The sequence below is a fragment of the Camelus bactrianus genome, chromosome 27 (genome assembly GCF_048773025.1).
Source record: "Camelus bactrianus isolate YW-2024 breed Bactrian camel chromosome 27, ASM4877302v1, whole genome shotgun sequence".
NCBI lineage: Eukaryota > Metazoa > Chordata > Mammalia > Artiodactyla > Camelidae > Camelus > Camelus bactrianus.
Window position 1 is genome coordinate 21121861 of NC_133565.1, and position 24314 is coordinate 21146174.

General features: G+C 45.9%; 1 protein-coding gene and 1 long non-coding RNA gene across 2 annotated transcripts in view; one reads left to right on the plus strand and one right to left on the minus strand.

Moving 5' to 3' along the window:
* Nucleotides 1-1232: 1232 nt before the first annotated feature.
* Nucleotides 1233-14046, minus strand: LOC141575192 (uncharacterized). The gene is made up of 2 exons (XR_012502574.1): nucleotides 13906-14046; nucleotides 1233-2344 (listed from the first exon to the last, which is right to left on the minus strand). It is a non-coding gene; the product is annotated as an uncharacterized LOC141575192 (long non-coding RNA).
* Nucleotides 14010-24314, plus strand: part of RGMA (repulsive guidance molecule BMP co-receptor a) — a 41741-nt gene continuing 31436 nt past the window's right edge. The window contains exon 1 of the mRNA XM_010962919.3: nucleotides 14010-14267. Coding sequence (XP_010961221.3) covers nucleotides 14254-14267 — 14 coding nt within the window. The 5' untranslated portion in view covers nucleotides 14010-14253. The remainder of the gene's footprint in view (nucleotides 14268-24314) is intronic.

The following is a 24314-nucleotide window of genomic DNA, read 5'->3' on the forward strand; positions in this document are numbered from 1 at the left end:
ACATTGTAAAATGATTATAAATCAATAAAAAAGTTAAAAAAATAAATAAATAAAGTTGATAAACCAAAAAAAAAAAAAAAAGAAACCTCAGTCTTTGCTCTTAAGGTCTTCAACTGATTGGACGTGGCCCACCCATATTATGGAAAATAAAATACTTTATCTAGAGTCAACTGATTGTAAATGTTACTCATATCTGAAAAATACTTTCACAGCAACATCTAGACTAGTGTTTGACCTAGGGCACCTAACCTAGCCAAGCTGACACAAAATTAGCCATCACAAGTATATACCTCCAAATCTAGAGATTTATAAAAATAAAAGTTACTATGATACTGCTGAAGAGAAGGGAAATAGGATGTTCAAGGCTGACAACTGTTAATAATAAGATCACAACGTAATCACAAAATCTGGAGTTGGGATGTTGTTACTATTTATATCCTCCTTGCTTACAGAAAATATTTGAAGAATCAGAGTCATGAGCAAAACTCCAGAATTGTCAAGAGAACTAAAATTATTGAGCGTCACTGAGTGTTCACACTCTAGTGAGTGGTAAAATTAAATATTATTGTATCTCCACTAAGTCATAGGATTTCAGAACTAGGAATGACTTCAATCCAAGACCACTGTTTTATGGGGGGAAAAAAATCCAGGACCAAAAAGATCAATGGACTGAAGGTCATACCCTGTTAAGTCACATGTCCCAGCCCCTCTTTCCAACCAGACCACATACTCAAGTTACTCCAACCTCTACTGAGTATCACATGCCAAGCTTTCTGCCAGTCCCCTTGATAGGTGCTGGGATCACATGCCAGGTTTTTTCAAAGCACCGTATGTGTATGAATTCATTTAATCCACACAATGATACTTGAAGGTGTGTACTATTTTCAACGCTGGTTTGCAGAAGGAAACGTGGAGGCACCGAGGTGCCTGAGTTCACCAGGCTCCCAGGCCGGGTTGATGGAATTCACACCCAGGCAGCCGTGCTCCCAAGAATGTGTTCTTGTCCATTATACAATACCGTTTACTGTCAGGAAGATGAAAGCATCAACAAAGGTTTTTTGGTTTTGTTTTTTTAATATGTTGGGTGGGGTGATGAAGATAGGAGTCTTAGAATATGCCTGGGAGTTATGAAACAAAGAGAAGTGAGGGGAGAAGGAGGATAGGAGTACACCTAGATTTCACGGAGTTGGGGGGTTCTCCCTTAAAATGTAAAGTTATCAATACAACACAAGGAGCAAAAATAAATATTTACTTAGAATAAGAAACAACTCAGCAAATTGCAAATTTGTAAAACTGACCAACTACCATAAACATTACACCATCCAAAAAAACCATTTTTATTAATCAACTGCCTGATGGACCGCTACAATACTTCAATGCCTACGTATTTATCCTGCACATTCCTTGATTGCATCTTCCTATGAAAATGCAATATTTTCAACAGAGAAAATAGATCATTCAGCCCTTCCTCTGACATGGTTGACAGAAATTTTATTTTTATTCTTATCAGCTTAGAAAGAATTTCTGGTTTGGTCATATAAATTGTAGGATTGTTGCCAAAACTGAGAAGACCTCTCAAGGTTTATGTATGAGCTATGAAATTTCAGGTATTTCAAGTTTTCTTATTCAGTGACTACTCTTATAGTCTTCAAAGTCTTTGAATTGATGAAACTCTTTGATCATCTGTTGTGGACTTTCTCAATATAGTATGTATTACAAGTTTAAATTATGTTGTTGGTGTCAGTATTTTGGTGCAAATTAGCAAGAAATATAAGCCTTTACTCAATGTATTCATATGATTCACTCTTCTAAATTAACTAAATTATCAAAAAATCCAAAGCACTGGTCATCACTTCTATTAGAAGTTGAATACCCTTCTCCTAATGAATTTCTGCCTTTAATCTATCTAAAAAATTTTTTTTTACAATTTTTTAACGTCAGAATATTTCTATTGATTTCATTGTTTATTTTGATTACATTTCGTTCATATTCCATTAAGTTTCCTTGAATTTGCGCTCAAATAAACTGATTCAAAGGTGACAAAATAAGTTCTCTTTCATCTACATCCAAATTAGGAGACTGTAATTTTTCACTTCTTCTACTGAAATGTCCCAAAACATTTTTCCAAATTCCAAGAAAAATGCACACTCAAGGTTTATCAACTTTTTTGAATAAGCTTTTTGCCTCTCGTTTATGTTCGGGCTCCTCTTCCAAGTCTTCAGAAGTCTATCTGACGCATCGAGAGTCCTTGGCGCATCCCACGTTGCAAGGCTTGTAAAGCTACAAAATGGGCAGATCTCCCCGTGACACAAAGTCTTGAAAGAATAATCCCGTCTTGGCCAGCCTGGAAAGAAAACATGGAACCGATGCAACGTATTGAAATAGTCAAGGACTTTAGGCAGGGTAGAGGCAGCAGGAGGAACAAAAAAGAAAACATCCAAGGTGATACTTGATTGCAGATAAGATATTTTATTTTTGCAAATTTTGTAAACACTTCTGGTCATGTGAACATATTGCTAGTCCCCATCCCAGGGCCTTGGAAGGAACTTGAAACAATCTGTGAGGCGGAAAGAAGTTGAGTGCCCCAACAAGGAGATAACATCAACAAAGGTGCGGGGGGGGGGGGGGGGGACCGCCGCCATCAAACTACTCAACAATTGCAACACCTCAAGGATCTCTCATGGTGTCCTTTTATAATCACACTCACCTCCCTCCTACTCGACCTCCCAAACCCCAAACTCCAAACCCCAAACCCCTGTCCTCCATGGACAATGATACAAAATGAAACAAAGTGTTATCATTTGAAGAACGTTATATAAATGGAATCATACATTCATATCATTCAAATAGACCTTCTTGGTCTGACTTTTTTATGCTCAGCATCCTTTCCTGGAGATTTATCCAATTTGTTACATCTGTTGCTAGTCTGCTCCTTGCTGAATAGTATTTCATGGTCTGCATATATCTATGAACCATTCACCTACTGAAGGACATCTGGACCATCGAAGGACAGTTTTTGGCTATTACAATAAAGCTGTTATGAACATCTGTGTATAGGTTTTTGTGTGAACTTAGTTTTTATTCCTCCAGGTAAATGCTCAGGAGGGCACTTGCTGGGTTCTGTGGTAGTTGCATGTTTGGGTTTTTTTAAGAAACTGTCAAACTGTTTTCCAGAGCTGGACCATTTTGCATTCCCACCAGCAGTGGATGAGTAATCCAAATCCTCACCAGCATTTGGTGTGTTTTTTTTTTTTAATTTTAGCCTTTCCGATAGGTGTGTGGTGGTATATCCCGGTGATTTTGATTTGCATTTCCCTGACGACAGCTGATGTTAAGCATGTTTTCTGTTAAGCACCAGAGAGGTACAGCAAACGGGCCCTTGAGAAAGGTCACTATGTGGAAGCGGTTTCTATTGAAACCTAAGGACCATTGGGGGCCAGGCCATGAGAGTGAAGGGACAGAGAGGGATGGAGTGGGAGATTCCAGAAATGCTTCAGGAAGTAAAGTAGGCCAAATGTGGCGACCAGGGAGACAGGAAGAGGAAATCGGTATAACTTACAGGTTTCCAACTCAGATGGAGAAGAATTCAGTCTGGAAATGTCGAGTTTTGTCTGCAAACCATCCATGTAGCCCAAAGCATTTGGATATGAGCTTTCAAAATCAGGGTCAGATCTGGGCTGAAGATATGGAATCGGAAACTCAACAATTTCCGTCTCTAAAATTAGTGGTGCAGGGAGAGGGGGGAGCTGATTTTTTTAAACTTCTTGTCTACTGGTTCCCTCATGGGGCCCGGCCCCTGGGGACGGCTGCAGAGGGCCCACCAATCACCACACAGACATCTTCCACAGCACGTGACACGCCTCACACACCTAGGTGTTATTTCTCAGTTGTATACAGATTCAGTTATAATTTCACAAATCCATTTTTAAAAAATTTAATGATAGATTTTTTTCCATTGTGTATATTTTTCAACCAGATAATAAAAGTGCTGAAACTGGCTTGGAAGCATGCAAAATGTTTAATCATTTAGAAGTGGCTGTGACTTCTGGCCAATTGCAGGGACAAGGGGTCATGGCTCCAAAGTGCCGGCTTTCGGGTCCCCCTGGGTGTGCTTGTGTTGAAGGCAATCTTCCACCTGCTTCATTACCAGAGGACTCCCTGCCCTTCCCGCCCGCCCCCAGGCCTCCCTGACAATTCCTCCTCCGTAACCGGTGGCTGCAAGCCTTCTCTTTGAACTCGACAATCCCTCTCCTCGGCCCACCCCCTCCAGAAACCCAATGGCCCGAGGGCCAGTCCCCTCTGAGCTGTGCCTGGACTCCCTCCAGGGGGTCACTGCTGGGCCCTGGTCCTCCCCGGGAGACAGTGCCAGCCATGCTCCAAGGGCCAGGCAGCTCTGGTCCAGCACAGCTGTGGGCTCTCCTTTGCAACCTTTAAGATTTTTAAATTACATTTCTCAGGTCCTTCTGATCTCCAAGCGCAAAACTGCACACCCTCCACCAGCCCCACCTGCAGATAAGCAATATGAAAGCAAGCTAACCTCCCCGAGCTGGGTAGAAATGCAAACCAGGGTGTCTTGGTGGGGACCCAGCACTAAGAGTTGTAGCTAATAATATGGTGGGGGGGCGGTGCTGGGGGTAGGGATTCAGGCCCCAAAACACAGTGAATGTGGATTCCAGCTTGCCCCTGGTGTTTCATAAGGTTGCTGCTTGATTCCAAAGAAACTGAGGTTATTTTGGGGAGGGGGGGTGGGAGGGACAGTCGAGCTTGGCCTGCACTGTTACCAAATGGAAATCACTGACCCTTAGTGACACGGAAGTCATAGGTCAAATCCAAGATCTCTCTGTAAGTCGTTGGTGGGGGAGGGGATTGTTCAACCAAGAAAATGAGCCCGTCCTCTTATCTCCGAATAATACCTGCAAAGTCTCCTGCCCTGAGAATTAGCGAGGATGGTGACATGGAGAGCGATAAGGAGATACCGCTGCCTGCCCTTGGTCTGCATAATTAATTGGTGATGCGTGCTTTCAGCTCTCCAAAACTCCATCGCGCATTTCTTTTCCAACAGCAGGGATAGATAACAGTGAAGCTTCTTTTTTTTACTTATATTTATCTTTTTGCCTTATTTTTGGAGTTTTCTAAAATTAAATATTCAACGCCCAGACCCTGGTTATTAAAAAAAACAAAAAGCTAGTTAACTTCCGCTGCATAAACTGGCCTCTTAAATAACTTCCCTGGAGGCCCCGAGATTCTTAAAATGAGTCCGTCGGAGGAAGCCAGGAGGCAGGGAGGAAGAGGAAAGAACTAGTGATTGAGGAGATACTGCCCTCTCTTCATCTCCTGGGTTTTCCTTCCAGAACGTTCTCAGGCCCGTGATCAGAAGACACCCCCTCTGTGCCAAGGCGGCATCTCCCATGGGCTGAGCCACACCCTCCCCCACACAGTCATGGCGGCCCGGTGGCCTAGGGGAGGCCCACCTGAATGTGGCAGCACTGCCTGCTCCCTGGGGTGATGCCCGGAGTCCTAGCTGTCGTGTTCAAAGGGTTACAAACAGCATACATTTTTTGTTTCCTCATTGTTTTATTCAGCAAATATTACTAAACAAGAGGAATACATCAGTGATCAAGATCGTTCCTTGGTCTTCCAAAATTGTATTTACTGGGATGACAAGATCTAGGGATTGGATAACAATGAATAAATTAGTGAGAAAACAATCAAATTTTGATAACTGCTCTGCAGAGAATTAAAGTTGGTGACTTAATTAACACATCTTTGTGATATTTTAGACTGAGATCTGAATAATGAAGAAGAGAAAGTAATGAGAGCATCCCAGGCATAGAAAACAGCCAGTGCAAAGGCCCTGATGCAGGAGTGAGCTTTAGGTGATGTGATTAGATACAGCTGGGCCATGGAACTAAAGCAAAGTGTAAGAGGGGCAGAGTGGTAGGTGAGGTCAGAGACGGGGCAGAAGCTGGGTCTTGTGGGTTTGGTAAACCAGGGTAAGGAGCTGGGATTTTATTATGTGTGTGATGGAAAGACATTGCAGATCTCAAACAAGAGACATGGTCTCATTAATGTTACTAAATTTCACTTTGTCTGCTGTGTGAAGGAATGGATTTGAAAGCACAAGAATAGAAGCAGAGAGATCAGGCCCTGGGGCTGCTGTGCTGGTCCAGGCAAGGCTTGAGGGTGGCTTGGATGAGGATAGGAGGTGGAGAGGGAGAGAAGTGGGTGCAGTCAGCTTTGATTTTGGAGTTAGTACCAATAGTGTTTGCAAATGGATGCATGACTCTTAGGATTTCCCCTCTCTCCTCCCATTCCCAGCTCTGATTCCGGTCCTTCTCTACCAAGGTTCATCTATACATCCTGCCTTTGGGGTCTGTGGGATTACCTGGACCATAAACCAAATCCCTGTTTCCTCAAAACTGACTCAAGCTGATTTTCCTTTCTTGCAACATTGACTGAGGCCATCGAGCCATGGCCCTCTTAGGGGGACACAGAATTGAAGCCAGCAAAGCTCAGAGAGGTCAGGCAGCCTGTCTAGTTCAGAGCAACAGAGCAAGGATTTATACCCAGGTCTTCGGGGTCTAGAGCCAGCACTTCCTCCTCTAAGCCATGTGCTAGATGGACATGATGCACCCAGCGTCTGGTTGTCTCCAACTACTGCTAGTCGTCTAAGCTCCCTGGCTCCATGGAAACAGAACAGCAGCTACCTAACTACGTTAATTTCCCAGCCTCCCTTGCAGCTAGGAGCGGACCTATGACTTCCTCTAGTGGAATGTTAGAAGTGATGATGCAAGCAGAAGCCACACCCACCCCTTCTCACACACACACACACACACACTCTTTCCCCTTCCTACAGGCAGCAAGCCAGCTTCAATTATGCAGATCACAATAAGGCTCTGGGGGATGGCAGAACGATGACTGGGAAAGAGCCTGAATCCCAGAATGACCACAGGGATCACTAGCCTGGAAGGCTCACCTTTGACTATTTTGTGAGAGAAAAAGAATATACATGTTCTCCGTTAAGCCATCTTACTGTTGGGTCTCTTTATTACAGCACAGCAGCCTTACCCTAACTGATCTATATATTTTTAAATACCAGTGGCCTCTTTTGTTAAAAAAGTAATTGAACCCCACAAACAGTATCTCCAGACAACAGGTATGATCCTTGTGTCTCCCCTCTCCAGTCCATGGCTAAATTTATCCAATTTGTGGACTAGGTTCAATGCCTGGTGCTCTCCCAGGAGTATCTTTAAAACCCAGTTGGGGCTGGAAAACAAAATCAACAAGACCTCCCTGCATGAGGGATGAGAATTTCTTTTCTTTTACATACTATAGTTTATTTATTTAAAAATTTGGAGTAAGTATTACATTTGTTGTTCTTAATAAATGCTTAATAATTGATAAAGTGAAATTTAAAATCATGCAATCTAATGTTAATTCTACTAGAATAGGAATAGATTTTCTTAATTGAATTAAGTTTATTCCAGAGAAGCGAGTTTCTGGGGATCATGAGATCTGACTTCCATATATTAGTGAATCATTTTACTAAAAACGTTGGTGAGTTAAGGAGCAAGATGAAAACCCTAGCTGATCACTGAGCATGTATTTATATCAGCCAATGAGCTCCTTCACAAAGGGTCCAAATTGGAATATCAACCCAAGAGCCCCAGAAATAGGTGCGACTCAGTCACTTCCTGGGAAGCGCATCTGAGTATTAAAAGGAACCCAGTGTCTCCCTGACCTTCTCTGTGGCTCACAGACCCACAAAGCCTTCCAAAGCCCACCAGAAAAACATCCCATCAGCAGACCTTGCTCTGTGGACATCCGGTGCATTTGGCTGGGGGTGACAGCACGGCATGCACACCCCACCAGCTTTGACAACACTGCAGAAAGGCATGAGCTTACACCCCAGAGCTGTCAGCACAGGCGTTCCTGGCTTAAACCGATGGAGGACAGTAAGGAAAACGCGCCATGTGCTTAGCAGGAAATGCACCATTGGAGGACTCAGATGGCTATGGATTCGAATCCTAACTCTACAACGTGTTCATCAACTCATTCACCTCTTTGAATCTCAGTTCTTCATTAAATGGTAATAGTTGCCACCACCTGGCATGCAGAGTGCTGTGAGGACGGAGGAAGCATCGATAACAAAGACGGAATGTTCCGGCAGGATCAGCATGCAGTAAACAAGGGCAAAACAAAATCCAAACCCATCTTGCCTCGAGATAAAGAAGTCAGCAAAGGGGGGAGGGTACAGCTCAGTGGTGGAGTGTGTGCTTAGCATGCGTTTGGTCCTGGGTTCAATCCCCAGTACCTCCGCTTAAAAATAAATACACTTAATTACCTCCCCCAACCCACTCCCCCCCAAAAAACAAACAAACAGGAGAATTCAGCGAGCCTTGCCCTCCTGGTCACATCACCAGGAGGGAATGCAGCATGCCAGCTGGCCCCGCGGTCTGGCCCTGCGGTTTCTGAATTGCCAAGGACGGGCTTCTGCGGGGGCCGTCGTGGGGCGGGTGGACGTGGTGACCAACCACATCCTAGTTGTTGTCTTGCAACTGTGGCTGCCCAAAACCTCCAGCTAGCCTCCTGGCTAAACCAGCCAGCAGAGCCTCACAGGGAAGTCTGCTTTCCCGTCACCTAATTCTGCTGTCCAAATTTACAAAACAACAATGGAGAAATGTGTCGTTTGCTTCCCATTCCTGAGACTGGCTGATTGCTTACTTAACAACGATAGCAACAAAAACACCTTTTTTTTTGGTCTTATGGTTCTTACCATTAGACAGCAAATGACTGGCCTGTGGGAAAGAAAGCTGAAGAGAAACAATGAATTAATTCGATCTTCTTTTCTTGTGATGAGCAGAGGTACTGGGTTTTAGCTTAAACACATGTACATACTATCAACTATGGACAATCAGGGGATTTGCTCAGCATAGCCTGGGGGTTCCCTCCCATGGTGAGACAGTGCTGGTTGGTCCAGGCGCCATCCACCTCCTTCCAAGCTTCTCCTCAAAACTTCCCAGTCTCTGTAATGAGCACTTACCACCCCTGACACGGCTGCTTCTCTCTCCCTCTTCTGCAAAGCATTTGAGTCTTCCACCAGCCCCACGCTTCCCAGTATACTCTTGGCACCCTGGGCCACGTTCTTGACAATGATATGCCAAGATTAATAGAATCTTCTGGCTGGTCTTCTACCTCCTGTCTCTCCAAACCACTGACCTACCTAAAGTGCAGCTGCACTTACATTATTCTGCTCAGTAAACGTTGATGGGTCCCTATTAGTCATTCTGCAACCAAGCTTCTCCATAGTATGGCCCTAACCCCCCTTTTCCATCACATCTCTATTCCAGTACATGAATTCCAACTAGACTTAACCACTTTTTATTGAATTTGCCCACCTTTTGGCGTCTTCAGGCTTTAGTCACGTGATCCCCCAGCCTGGCATACTCTCCCTCCTTCCTTATATCTGCACCCTAAAATCAAATCCAGGAGGAGGGTATGGCTCAGTGGCAGAGCTTGTGCTCAGCATGCATGAAGTCCTGGGTTCAATCTCCAGTACATCTAGCAATAAACAAACAAACCTAATTACCACCCCCCCCAAAAACCCCAACAAAACAAATAAAGTATAATCTATCCATCAGAGACCATCTAAAGTAACACCTCTTCCATAAGGACTTTACCAATCCTGGGTTCATTCCTCAGGACCTCCAATTTTAAAATAAATAAACAAAAATAAATAAACCTAATTACCTCCCCCAAAAAAGACTGCCAATCCTTTCAACTAGTAGTCAGCTTGCCTTCTAAATCCTTTGACATTGTCTTTGCCCTTTCCTTCTGTCTCTTCTTCCCTTCTACCTTGCAATGTCAACTCCACCGTGTCTGTAGGGGATTCTGAGCTGAGGTCTGATGGGCAGGGAAGGCCAGAGACTGATCTTAAAGCTGCATTTGCACAAGCACCATGCTTCACTACAATTATATGCAGAGAGAGGCTAATGAGATGAAAAATGGAGCTTCTAAGGTCCTGCCCCCAACCCCAGCTACTGACACCTATTTGTTCTTCTTTTCTTTCTCCCACTGGACTGCAAGTGTCCTAAGGGTAGAGGCTGTGTTCTTCAAGCCAACATCCCCAGGGTCGCACTCAGTGCCAACCTTGGAGTAAATGCTTGACACAAGGTACACTGGATTTATGAGAGCAGGCAATGCTGCTGGGCCGCATCTAGCCCGCATAGCTTTTTTTTTTTTTTTTTAATGTTTACACTTTAAATCTTGATTACTTTTCTCTAATGATAAAAATGTTGCTGTAGAAAATTTCAGATCTCTCAGAAATAGGCAATGCAGGAAGTGAAAGCCATCCACAACTCCATCCCTAAGGGCGAATCACTCTAGCTTTTTCTTCTAACATTTATTTAAAAGAAAATAAAACTGTTATTGTTTTGTAAATGGGATCATACTGTGTTTAACCCAGCAACTTGCTTCCCCTGCTTAAGATTTTATTTGGTTTTCTGAATAAATAAGAGGTCCATCACATCTCTTTAAAAAGATTGCATAATCTTCTATGCAAACATGTTTTCCCAATTATTCTACTTTGGTGAACATTCTTGCTCACATATCCTTGTACCCATGTGAAGCATTTTTGGATATAAAATCCCAGAAATGGATTTGCTGGGTCGAAGGGTGCATGGATTAACATTTTTATTAATGGCACTAAATTTCGAATCTTTCCAATTGGTCTATGGCTTGAAGTGGAAAGAGCACAATTCTGTGTTGCAAAGTCTGTCTCTCAAACAATAGCCACCACATCTAGTTTGCTTCAATTCCTTTTTCAGAAGTCATTGAGATGACAGTTTCCTGTCACAGGCTGGCATGGAATGTCAGGTGTTTTCAGTTTGTATAGCTTTTTGCTGTCTATGCAATACAAGTAAGTCACCAGCACCCAAATTCCGTCCCGGTGTCCCACTGACACCAAGGATGGGACAGTCAGCCCCTTCCGCTTTAACAGGCTCCCACAGCTCCTGACCTGCTTCTCCTTTAGGATCCATTTTTACTTTTGAAACTGAATTTACCCAAAAAAACGTTGTGGGGTGGTACGCAATCCAAAGGGACAGCTCCTGGTGCCAGCCCCCAGTGGAGAGTTGTGCCAATTCATTTCACATTGTTTTGTCAGCTGGAAAGAAATCCTAAATCAATTTTAGCAGGAACCCAGTTTCTGAGGGTGCCCTCTGGCCCAGTGGGCGCCACCCCTCACTGGAAACAGAGACAGTACATTGCTCCACACCCCAGGAGCATCCTCTCTCCCTGTGCTGGGCATGGTGCCTCCTCCCACCAGTTTGAGTCCTGCCTGCCTCACCAACACAGCGCCCTTCCCTGCAGACTAAACTAAGGGCTTCCGCAAGGGGCTTGGAGGGACACCAGGGACTGCATCTCCCCGTCACAAACAAGAGAAAAGGAAAGAGTGGCAGAGAAGGAGATGGAAACTCCAGCACTCCTGTTTTCCTCATGAATTGTGGGGCCAGATTTTTTTTATTCTTATTTTTTATTGAAGTGTAGTTGATTTACAATGTTAGTTTCAGGTGTACAGCAAAGCAATTCACTTATACATAGGCATACATACATATATATTTTCAGTTCTTTTCCATTGGAGGCCAGATTTAAACCTCTCCCTTGGGAACTCTGCGCATGGGATGAGAGAGAGACAGAGAAATTAGTCTTAATGCTGCATTAGATATTCACTGCCCCACACCTTTTGTTTCATCGTGGCCTTAATTTTTTTTTTTAACTCTTGAACCCAGGTTAGCCCATTTCCTGTTCATATATTTAAGGAATTCAGGCCCTTTTCAGTAAAGAAAGACAAGCATTCCCTGAAACTTGATAGTGGGAATGTTTCTAGATTGTTGGTTGGAAGCCTGCACATTTGTTAATTTGCACCCTAAACACACCTCACGGCCTCATTTAACTCTAAGTGCTCATGTGTGCAATGCAACTGCCTACGCATGGTTCCAACTTAATCAAGCACTTAATGAGTAGCATTAATATTCGTTGTCTTCTCCCCGGGAGCCAAGGCTCATCAAGGTAAATAGCTGGTGGCCGCCTCCACAGCCTGTGGCTCAGCTGAGAATTGTCTGTCCTCATCTAGACAGTGGACTGTTTGTCCCCCTAAGATGGGAAAACACTGCTGGGTGCTTTCCAAAGGCTTCATTTGAAAATGTTTCCACTTAACAGATCTTTGAAAAATGCCAAGGGATTTGGGAGAGCAGTAAGAAATCTACCATCTGGGTGATGTCATTCATATTCTTGTAGCATGGCCGTCGTGTAGCAGGCACTCCACTAAGTGCTGGGGACTCAAGGATGGCCTCAGGCAGTCCTGGTTCCTGCCCGCAAGGCACTTGCAGTCTGGTAGGAGAGGCCCACACCTACGGAAGGGTCACCCTAACCAGTGCATAACTGCGAAGTGTGATCAGCTTTAGGAAGGGAAGTGTACAGTGCTGGGAGAGCCACTCCCTAAGGAGGGGAGGTTGGAGACAAGTTGAAAGGTGAATAAAGGAAATCCGTTGTTCACTAACTATTAGGGCCAGACTTCTCTGTCTCTCTCTTTGTCTCTCTGTCTCTCTCTCCTCCCCGCCCCCACCCCAGCATCTAGCACAACTCCTCTATTTATAGATAAAGAAACTGAGGCCCAACAGAGCTGAATGTCTTGCCCAAGGTCACAGCTAATTATAGAAACCAGCGATCTCAATACCTAATGGCTTCCTGCTAAATCACATGGATTTTATTTATATCCCAGCTATAGATTATCTCCATGCCAATAAAACACGTAATATTGAGTGAAAACCACATCCCTCAAGACCACAAGCATAAATAACGATCATGTCTTAACGTAGATGATACCTTTTTATTTTGTAAATCCAAACAGTTCTCATCAACTCAAAATCCAAGACAGCTTGTTTTCTGTAAGAACGCGAAGGCCATAACCCTGTCTGAAACGCACTGGCAGATTTCTCTAACCGTGCAATGCTAATTTGGGCGTGAGCTGCGTGTTCGGGCTGACTTCATGCCCCAGCTGGGGTTTCAGATTTGCACAGGGCGATTGAGTGGCTCTTTGCTGTTTCCCTGCAAGGCGCTTTCCCCGGACTCTGGAAGCCTCTGGGGAATTTACCGCAGCTGAAGTGGCGGTGTTCTCGCCAGTGTGTGCATGCGCTGCATAGGGAAACATTCTTTTGAAAAGCCGGTGAGCGTCCACTTGCAATCCGTGCGTGTGCGTGCGCATGTAAAAACGCAGAGCAAGGACGGGAAGGACTGGCAGCCGGGCACACCCTGACCCGAGGTTACCTCTGGGGAGCGGCTGCAATGGGCAGGGGATGTGTACGGTCCTTTTACTCTAGATGTGCCTGGGCTGTGTAAAATTACACACAAGAACGTATTTGTGTATTTCAACGCGTCTTTCATGTATGATTTTCAAAAGAAGTCTTAAACAAATATCTCAGAACAACAAAGGTGCTCCTCTGCAGAGAGCAGCAGCGTTTCTCCCGAATGTGACCGTCAATTCTAGAAACCTCAGAGTAGCTCCCCCTCACCCTTGGACCATCAGGGAACTGATGATAGAAATGTGCTCTCCGCGGCATCCCAGCGGGAGGTTAGGAAAGTTGGAGCGCTTCGAGGGTCGCCGCACTGGCCGCCCGCGCCCCCCAACCCAGGCGTTTAGGGAACTCTTGACTTTGCAACGCGCGCACCGCCCCCCTACCCCGCAACTGGTGCTGATGCGGGAAGGTGCGGCCGCAGTGGGGCGGGGCAAACCGAGCCCGCACCCCCGCTCGTCTCCCGCCCCCGCCTCGCCGTCCCCGCCCGCCTCGCCCCCCGCCCTCGCCTGGGGCGCCTGGCCCGCCCCCTCCCCTCCGCGCGCAAACGAACCTCGAGACGCCGCGCTTGGCGGCGGCGGGCGGGGGCCGGGCGAGGGAGGGGGCTGGCCAGAGTCGCCTGACTCTGCAGTTGTCTCCCGAGCGCGGGCTGCGCCGCCCAAGCCGCTGGGCTGGGGAAGCACTAGCCGTTCGCTCCCGAGCCGGCTCCTCCAGGCGCTCGTGGGCATGCAGCCCGGGAGCAGGCGGCGCGCCCCGGGCCGCTGCTGAGCCGGCCGGGGCGGCTGGGACCAGCGCCTGCCGAGCCCCTCCCACCTTGCCCCGGGGCTGACGAGCGGCGCCCCGGCACCCCCTCTTCGCCCGCAGCTCCGCCAGCGCCACCCCCCGCGGGCTGCAGGGGCTCATGCAGCCGCCAAGGTAAGCGCGGGCCGGGAACGGGGCGGACCCGGCTCTGACATCCCCGAGGCGCTGCCGCCACTTGCCCGGGCCGCGGCACTGCTTTGGTCCTCCCCAACCCCCCGTCTCATCTTGCTCCCATCCTGCCCAGATTTGGAGCTTTGCTTCGCCTCCATCGCTTTAGCTCTTGGCAGCAGTAAAGTTTTTGTGGTTTGGTATTTGCTCTTTTTTCCTAAAATGCTCTCCCTGGGCAGCCGGCAGCGCGCGTGGCTGGGAAGACCCAGCGAACGTCCCTACCACGGTGCGCTTGCTGGAAGCTCCCTCTCCCCCGAGCGGCCACCCCCGCATCGGGCGACCTCTCCGCCCGGCCCGTGGAGCCTGGGACGGAGCGGACCACCAGGCTGTCCCGCCGTGAACCCTCACTGGCCCGACTAGCCCGGGGCCCCTCCTCCTGCTCCCTGCCAGGCTGCCTAACCTGCTGCAGAGGAGCGGATCGAGCGCCTGCCCCGGGGCATCGGCGGTGCGCACTGTCTGAGCTCGGTTCCGAGCGGTCCTTTGCCTGGGAGCGCAGGTGCACAGGAAGGTGTGGGACTTGGGTTAAGTGCTTAAGGGACAGGATTCCCGAGTGGCCCTGACGTTCCTAAGTGTACAGGTGGGCTTCGCGCGGGGCTCAAGACGTGGCTCATCCCAGGGAACAAGCTGGGGCAGGGGCACAGGTGTATTTAGGGGGAGGGCCTGTGTGGGGAACGCTCGGGTGCACTTCTTGATTGCATCCTGTTAAATGTAATGGCTTTAGATTTGCTCAGTGGTAGAATCAATTCCCCCAAATTGAGATTTTTAATGGGAGCCTGCGAGCTGCTATTATGTGATGTGGTTTCGGAAGGCGTTGGATTGTATTTATTTTATAAATCGGGGGAATTGCGGGCGGATTAGGGGAAATCGCGCCATCTAGCGGAAATGTTAAGCTGCGCGTTTCTTTTAGGCGGCGAAGTTGGGTGTTCTCAAAGTAGGAGACTCCGGCCCGAGGTGGGGAGGCAGAGGAGGGTCCTGGGACCCGGAGCGAGTAGTTCTCGGTGTATCCACAGTCCTCCTGAGCCTGAGCGTCGCCACGTCCCCGGCTCCACCTGGCAAGCTCAAGGGTCAGAACTGCAGGCCGTACTGAGTGGCAGGCCGTCGCCTCAAGGAGATCCGACACTTTCTCCATCTGGCTTTAGGGTCCTCTAGCAAAACCACAGCATAAAATGTTACCTGCCAGTAAGGCGGTGCCTGTTCTTTGGGCGTCTATCCGAGATATGGGAAAAACCTGTTCACGGCCCCGTTCTCTTCTCCCGTGCATCAGAAAAAAAGTGATTTTTCAGGCGAATCTTGAGCCGTGACCCCTAGAAAAGAGATTGGTGTTCTCTGAAGGGCAGCTGAAGGAGAACTGGGAAAGAGCCAGGTGCAGGTCTTAACAGGAAAGGTATAATGTAACAAAAATGGCAGTTTTTTACCCAAAGAGGAGGTTTCCTGCTCTTCCATTACCACATGTGTAAGGGACATGAGCTCCAATTAGCAGCTGGGCCTGGACTTTGCTGGATGGCAGGCAGAGCGGACAAAGGCTGTGGGTGGGGCGCCCACACATCCAGGAGGGCTCCGCATCCTCCGTGCCTGGTTTTTGCTGCCACCTTCCAGGCCAGCTGATATTAGCAGTGAGCTGGGCTCTCCCTGTTCTGAAGGGCAGGCTGGTTTCTTGTTGAGCAGGGTGGTGTTCTTGTGGCGAAGACCACTTGCCCTCTTGGGATCTTCTGAGCTGTGGCGCTAGTGGTGAGGGAGATCCCAGCCTCCTTTGCTCAACACCCCTGCTCGCATTTCCCTCCCAGGTGACGGACAGGTGCTTATGCTCTGAATAGACATTTGGAATGGTGGGTGGCTTAGCTGCTTACCCCCGACACTGCTGGAAACTGTCTCACCATTTGCAGGCATTGAATTAATAACTAGATTTATAACAAAAAGGATCTTGCAGTAACCTTATTCAAGGAGGGGTTTCTCTGACCTTTGCTAAGAAATCTCTGTCTTTCTCTCCTTACAAGCCTCTCCAAGGCGTGACTCCCTCCCTCCCCAGCATGTGTAATAATACAGAATAGAGAATGAGAAGCCCCTAGTTAATATGACCCTCGACTTGGCTCTTCAGCCACCCCATGGAGGCCAAATACAGGACTTCTTAGATGAAGAGATGCAAAATAAAAAGAATAGGTACTGTGCACACCTAACGCTGGGACAGGGAGTTTTTCAGGTCGCTCTCACAGTGATGCTTGCTGCTTCTAGGAAGCAGGCAGGAAGAAATGCTGGCATTCCCATTTCTCAGAAGAGGAAACTGATGCCCACTGATGTGAAGGGGTATAGCCAGGGTTCTGTGCATTTAAAGTGCTTTTTTGCCTACAACCTTGCTACCGAATGAATTAAACTCAAGCACTTGCTTCTACCAGCCACGGTCCCTAAATTAGGCCTGCGTTAGGAGGTATGATCACTGATCTCTCCAGAAGGCTGACATCCAGGAAAAGAGATGGAATATAACCAAATGAAACTGAGCATAAACAGACAGGGATTATCGGAAACCAGTGCAGGCTCACTGGAATCTGTGAGTCCTGTGAAAAGAGAAGGCACTACACCTTAAAGTCAAGTTCTAGAACTTGACTTACGACATCCCAAATGTAAGTTAAGACAACTTTTAAGCATCTGCAGTGTTCCTGTGGCTCTTAGGAGAATGGCTTTGCTTTTCAAACAACATTCATTGTTTATTCATTCAACAAACTTAAGACAGATTTAACCTGAAGCAGGGAGATCCAGGCTTTCCCATCTGTGGTATCAGCCCTATTCAGATGACAGGCTTCTTTTTTTCTTATTTTGACTGAATAACAGTGCAGTTTCAGCCTCCCTTCCCTTAGCCACAGAGCTCTGAAGATCAATGAACAGGGCAGTGGAAAAAATTAAGGATTGCCTCACCCAAGTGTACGGACAAGGTCAGGAAGAAGTCAGTTTCCTTGGTGACAAATGAACAAGTGAACATCTTTTAAAAGGATGCCCAGTTTCTTAGCCAGGTCTGACCTAAGAGTGGCAAATGCTGTCTCACACTGGAGCCTTGGGTTCAGGAGATAAGAATGCCCACTTGACAAATCTAAGAGCAGGAGGAAGAAGAAATTTTGAAATCTGGGCAGAAATTGGGAAAAAAAAAGGCAAATGCAAATCTCTTTTATAGCCCCATCTAAAAGAGTTAAAGTCACTGCTACTTGACAGACATAAATCTGCACTACTGCCTCCTGGACTTGTAAAAGTCTCATATCTAGATTATTATGCTACAGAATAAAAGCAGAGCAGACACTGTTTACGCAGAAAATAATGACAAAATTGCTAGCTGAGTTTACTTCTCGTTTTCCAGTTGTTTGTTTAAAGCAACACTGCAAGATGGAGAACTTTCAGGAACCAAGATAACTGGATTTGCCAGCGTAGGAAAATCTGGCAAAAAAAAAAACTTGAAAACAAAAGATTCTGTCAGTAATCTGGTAACACAAAGCCAGTTCCTGTAGATCCTGTGTCCCCCGCGGGCATAGCAGGGAGGAGCAGATATGAGGACAGATGCCCTAAAGCTTGCTAATTTCTGTCTCATTAGGGCCACGTGTAGTAGCTGCCGTCCATTGTGGCTTCCACTTACGTTTCATGTTTTCATCTTTGGAGACTCTCAGATCTCCACATCTCCGCACCAGCTCACCCTGGCTGACAGCAACAGTCTGTCCTGTTTCCTGGTAATTCTCTGTGCTCCATCTGCCCTTGTGAACAGAGACACTCGGCCTCAGTCCTCAGCAACAGCCTTGGTACCATTACTTGTTCTTTTTTTTTCTCTTTTTCTTTTCTTTTTTTTTTTTTTTTTTTTTACATTTACCCGTTTATTAAAAGATACGGATGAACAGCCAGAGAGAGAAATGTAGAGTGAGGTCCGGGAGCGCCTTGAGCTTCTGTCCCTGTGGAGCTGGGGGAGGTGTGTCACCTCCTGGTATATGGATGTGGTCATCAACCTGGAGGCTCCCTGAAACCACACTATTTGGATTTTATGGAGTCTTCCTCACTCCATTTCCAGCCCCTCTCCCTTTCCTAGAGAAGTGGCCATCAGCCCTGATCCAGGAGCCATCCAGGAGCTCCCCCAGAGTCACCCTGTTGGAACAAAAGATGCTCCAAGTGCTCTTATCACATAGGAATTTACAAGTGTTTTAGGAATCTTGTGTCAGAGCTGGGGATGAAGAACCAATGTGTATATTTTTATTACAAATCACAACATCACAATTATGATGGCACCAACCCTTTCTAAATCCCTTATTATTCTGAATATGTCAATTACTGTATGCATAATACCTTCACGTACAGCGTTAGTATTAAAAGAGGTAAAAACCCCACCGAACTACTATTTCACCTGGAAATGTGTCCCCTGTTTCCTGAGTTTTTCTTCACCCTCTTCATTCATGTCCATTCTTTTTCAATTGAAGTATAGTTGATGTACAATATTATATGTTACAGTGTACAAGTATAGTGATTTACAATTTTTAAAGGTTATACTCTATTTATAGTTATTATAAAATATTGGTAGTATTCTCCATGTTGTACAATATATCCTTGTAGCTTATTTTATACTTTATAGTTTGTACCTCTTAATCCCCTACCCCTATCTTGCCCCTCCCTGGGTCCCTCGCCCCACTGGTAACCACTAATTTGTTCTCTATATGTATGAGTCTGCTTCTTTTTTGTTATGTTCACTAGTTCATTGTATTTTTTAGATTCCACATATAGGTGATAACATACAGTATTTGTCTTTTTCTGTCTGACTTATTTCACTTAGCTTAATGCCTCCAAGTCCATCTGTGTTGCTGCAAATGGCAAAATTTTCATTCTTTTTTATGACTGAGTAGTATTCCAGTGTGTATGTATGCACGTGTGTGTGTAGATTACATCTTCTTTATCCACTCATCTGTTGATGGACACTTAGGTTGCTTCCATATCTTGGCAGTTGTGAATTGTAAATAATGCTGCTATGAATATTGGGATGCATGTATCTTTTCAAATTAGTGTTTTTGTTTTTTTCAGATACATACCCAGGAGTGGAATTGCTGGGTCTAATTTTATTTTTTTGCAAAGCCTCCCATTACTTATCCTTGTTCTTGAAGAAACATGCAAATAATTTTTCATCCTCTTTAGGAATTGTTAGGAATTCTCTCCTGGCTGGCTTCTTGAAAGTCTACTAGCTAGAAACATACAAGCAGACAAAGACTTAACCCATGATGGTGTCCTAAACATCCGTCGTGGTATAAGTCTTGTCTGTCACATGCAGACACTCCACCTTAGAATTCACTCCCCTGACACACTTTTATGCATTTCCCGATTGTTCTGGACCGCTGTGTGTTTCTTCCTCCAGGTTGGCTGTTTAAAATCCGCAGTGTTGAGTTGTGCTAGGTGCTTTCACAAAGTTTTGTCCTCTCTCTCAAAGCCTGACCCACTTGTGAGATTCCGAGACCTTGCTGGTTAACCCCTTGCCGAGAAGCCATTTCCCTGGCTCTCAAAGAGGCATGCTCAGGAAACATCTGCAAGGCAATCGCTGTGACTTAGAAATTTGCTGCCAGGGTGCATTTTCAGCTCTAGAATAGAACAGAATGGAAGGCTCTCACAAGAACAGGTCCCTTGGACTGCTGAGAGTTTAGCTAAGCCACTCCATGGTATTGCTGCCTCCGCATCCATTTTGTTTGACCACGTGGCCCGTGGGGACCTTAAATTGACACCAGCCCTTAATACAAGTGCATGCTCTGCTCTGGATGGCAGCCAGCCATCATGATCAGCAGTCTCCCCTTCTCCTCAGGGCCTACTGCTCCTAAGCTAAGTTCCCCATCAGGCTCACCAAAAGCCCTTTCTTCTGGTTTGTGTCAACCAAACTGGCCTTAGCTCCAGGAACCCCAACGTGCTCTAACCACAGACCCTGATAATGGCACGTGCCCTGGGTCTTGTCTCTCTGTTTGCACTCGGCCTTGACTTTCCCACGTGGCCCCTCCAGGTGTGCGCGGGACTCCCTCCAGGACCTGTGAGCCATAGACTGTATTTCAGTTTCTGTCCTGATCTGTTAAACCCTAGCTCACCTGCCGGCACCCTGTGCTCCACTGAACAAGTGTGAATTTGACAGATTCATAGCAGAAGAGCACGTGGAAATGCACATTTCATTCACAGAATTGAAAAAACTACACGGTTTCCTCGAAACAATTAGTACCTTGAAAAGAATCAGAATTTTTTGGAAAGAATAAGAATTAATACTTGTTTGAAAATTTTGGTGTATAATATACTCTCATTTACATTTAATTTAATATCCTTTATGGAAAGAGGTAGAGTATAAATAATAAATCAACTTTTAAAAAAATTTTGGGGGAGGGGGAGAGAATTAGGTTTTTATTTACTTATTTATCTGTAATGGAGGTCCTGGGGATTGAACCCAGGACCTTGTGCGTGCTAGGTAGGCCTGCATTCTACCACTGAGCTGTACCCTCCCTCCATAAATCGACTTTTTAATGCAATTGCATTTTATCAGATGGGTTTCTTCCATTTACGCAAAAAGCAATGTAGAGTTTAGGGGCCAGCGCACCTGTGGATGTCACGAGGTTCATGAGGGTGTTCTCTCACAGGCCCGGACCTGCTCATAAACCCTCACTGCTACGTTTGGCAAGTCGTTCTGCCCCAGAACAAGGGACTCGTGGGAGTTTAATTTATGTTGTTTCACTTCCGTCACTGCAGCATACTTGGGTTTGTATCCTTGGGTATCTCAAGATCATACAGTCAGGAAAAGCTAGGTGCCGCTTTCTTCCATGCAGAGAGAGTTTTACGTTGCATTTTGAGAAAAGAGATCCCTAAATTCCAAGCATCTGATTTCTTCATGCGCAAATGGATGCTCCTGGCAGAGTCTGTCGACTTCAGGCCTGGCAGGGAGCGTAGTGTCTTCCCAGCACACGCACACCACGGCCAGGAGTCACCGAGGGCAAAACCAACCCAAGCCAAGACGGCACCCAAACCAAGACGGCGCCCACGCCCTCCCTTTCTGGGTCAGTGACCAACTTCTAGGGGCAGAAGCCCATCTGGCTGTGAAGTTGAACATGCTCTGAATGCCTTGTGGTCTGAAGGGACCGCAGGGAATGGCTGCTGTAGGTAGGTTTACCTAAACATCATCCTGTGTATCATTTACTTGTCACTCAGAGGCTATTAAATTCTGGTAAGCACTCTATGAAAACTTGACCCCAAAACACCATTTTCACATCCAAAAGGAAGAAGAAGAATACTATTGCTATTTCAGCTTCCAAAGTTTTTAGGCAGGTGGGGGAGATTATTCAGGGAAATTTTCTCTTTTCTTAAAACATTTTAGTATTTTTGCTTGCTCTGGGAAGCAGTGTGTCTCTAAACATATTCACAGTTCAAGTGCATGATTATGTATATGAAGCACGTTATTTGTCTAACGGGAAAAAGTAAACCTGGTGAAGATGAGAATGGGCTGTGATTTGGTGGGAAAAACACTGAACGTGGCATCATCAGGCCTGGATTTGAGCCCCTTCCTGCTATTTGTATGCTTGGTGACCTGGGACAAGTCACTTACTCTTGCTGAGTCTCAGTCTTCTCATTTCGAAATGGAGACAGCTGTGTCCATGTCATAGTTGAGATGACTCTACTATTACGTGGGAGATTTTGTCTAATAGAGATTGCTCAACAGAACCTGAGTTGAACTGATAATGCACTTAGAACCCACTAGGAGTCCTTGGGCACTCATTCAAAAAGACACACGCACCCCAATTTTCATAGCAACATTATTCACAATTGCCAAGATATGGAAGCAACCTAGGTGTCCATCAACAGATGAGTGGATAAAGAAGTGGTGATACATGCATTCGCGCGCACGCGCGCACACACACACACACACACACACACACACACACACACACACACACACACACGATGTGGAGTAGTACTCAACCATAAAAAAGAATGAAATTTTGCCATTTGCAGCAACATAGATGGACTTGGAGGGCATTAAGCTAAGTGAAATAAGTCAGACAGAGGAAGACAAATACTGTATATCACTTATATGTGGAGTTTTAAAAATACACCAAACTAGTAAACATAACAACAACAAAAAAGCAGCAGACTCACAGATACAGAGAACAAGCTAGTAGTTACTAGTGGGGAGAGGGGCTTATAGGGGTGAGGAAGTGGGAGGTTCAAACTATTGGGTGTAAGACAGGCTATGAGGATGTATTGTGCAACATGTAGTAACTGTAAACGCAGTGTAACCTTTAAAAATTATATTAATTTTTTTAATTTTAAAAATAAAATAAAATGAAAGTTCTTGGGGAACTCTGCAGGTTTCCCCCCAATTCCCACACATACAAATCAGAATCAGGCACATAGTAGATATTTTGTTACAACGAAAACAATTCTTAAAACTAATATTGGCAACTACTTATCAACACTTACTCGACGCCAAATATCTGTTCTAAATGGTCTCTTATAACTCATTTAATCCTCGCAATAATCTTCGGAGAGAGCAAAAGAATATCCCCATTTTTCTGATGAGATAACTGAGGTTTCTCAGGGGTCTGGGTTCAGACTGCGTGTTCTCAGCTAGCGTGATGTATTGCGTCTCTAACGTAAAAGTAAAGACAGCCCCTCAGCCTTCCAACAAGTTTAAAATAGAAGACCACGGTGGTAGAGGAAAATGTCACATAAAACAGCACATTTTTTCTTTCTGGATTGGCACCCTTCCCCACCTCCCATCAGCTCCTGATCTTCTTTATTTCAGCTTTGCATTAGCCATTCTAAACAATTTTGAATTTGATGAATAACTTGGTTATCTCTGATCCTATTGCTAAACGTCTATGGTATTTGTGCTTGGCACCAACTTGTTCATTAATCCAAATACTGCAGCCTTCTGCTGGTGGAGAGGGAGACGCAGACTCACTGTCAGTTCAAACAGTTGCCATTTGGTGGATAAATGGTTCCAAGCTGGTTCTTCTCCCAAGAACTTACTGGAACAGGGAGAGATGGATGCTGGGGGGTCTGTTCTCCGTCACAGGAACTTGGCATGTCTTGGTATGGGTACCCAAAAGCTGCTTTAAAACGAGGTTACTAGATGTTTTCAAGGTGTGGTTTCAGGTATGCAGTAGTATTGCTGGGGATTATTGCTGAAGAATCTCGTACTGACACTAAAACATAAAAATGTCACTTTTCAAATAACATTACCTACTTGCTCAGCAACATTTCCGTTGGGGGAACCCAGAAGTGTTCCAGAATGGCTCCTCGGAGTCGGGTGTGGGCAAAACCAGTCAGTTACAGAGCCAACACCAGTTCAGTGACTTCCTCGAGACAACAGACTGCGGAGCTGGAAGCCCACCCCCACCTCCCCGGGGGCAGCCAGGCCAGGATTCTGCTGGTGGAGAAGCTTTGGGTCCAGAGAGAGGACAGGACATGCCGGGGTCCCCCAGCTAGGGGCAGTGCCGCCCCAAATTCCTGGCCTCTCTCTTTCCCCATTTCCACCGCAATGTCTAAAATGTCTCAGTCTCAATACTGACAATTAAGCAATTCACAAAGGCTATCACTTTCGTCCTGCGCTTTGTAGACGGAAGAATTTGCAAGTGTAAACCAGAAAGGTGTGCACTGGAGTCTCAGACAAGAGCTCAAGAGGAAAGTGACGGGAGGAAGACTTTCAGAAATGAAACTCTGATTATATATTAGTTTATCATCCCAGTTAGGGAGGAAGGGGAGATGTGTCCAAAGAAGAAATGAGGCTGTTCCAGGTGTTTTTTCTGAGAATCTCAGAGGTGAAGAAGGAGACGTGCAGAAGGACGGCAGGAGGGGCTTCATTTATGGAAATGGGACCGGACAAACTGTTAGCAGGTCATCAGGAGGGCTCCAGCCCAGCCTGGGCTGAGGCTGGGGGAACTCGAAGGGAGTCCTTCCTTCTGTTCAGAGCAAGAGGAGGAGCACAGAGATGGAGGAGGGTGAACAGAGGCAGAGAGAAGACCA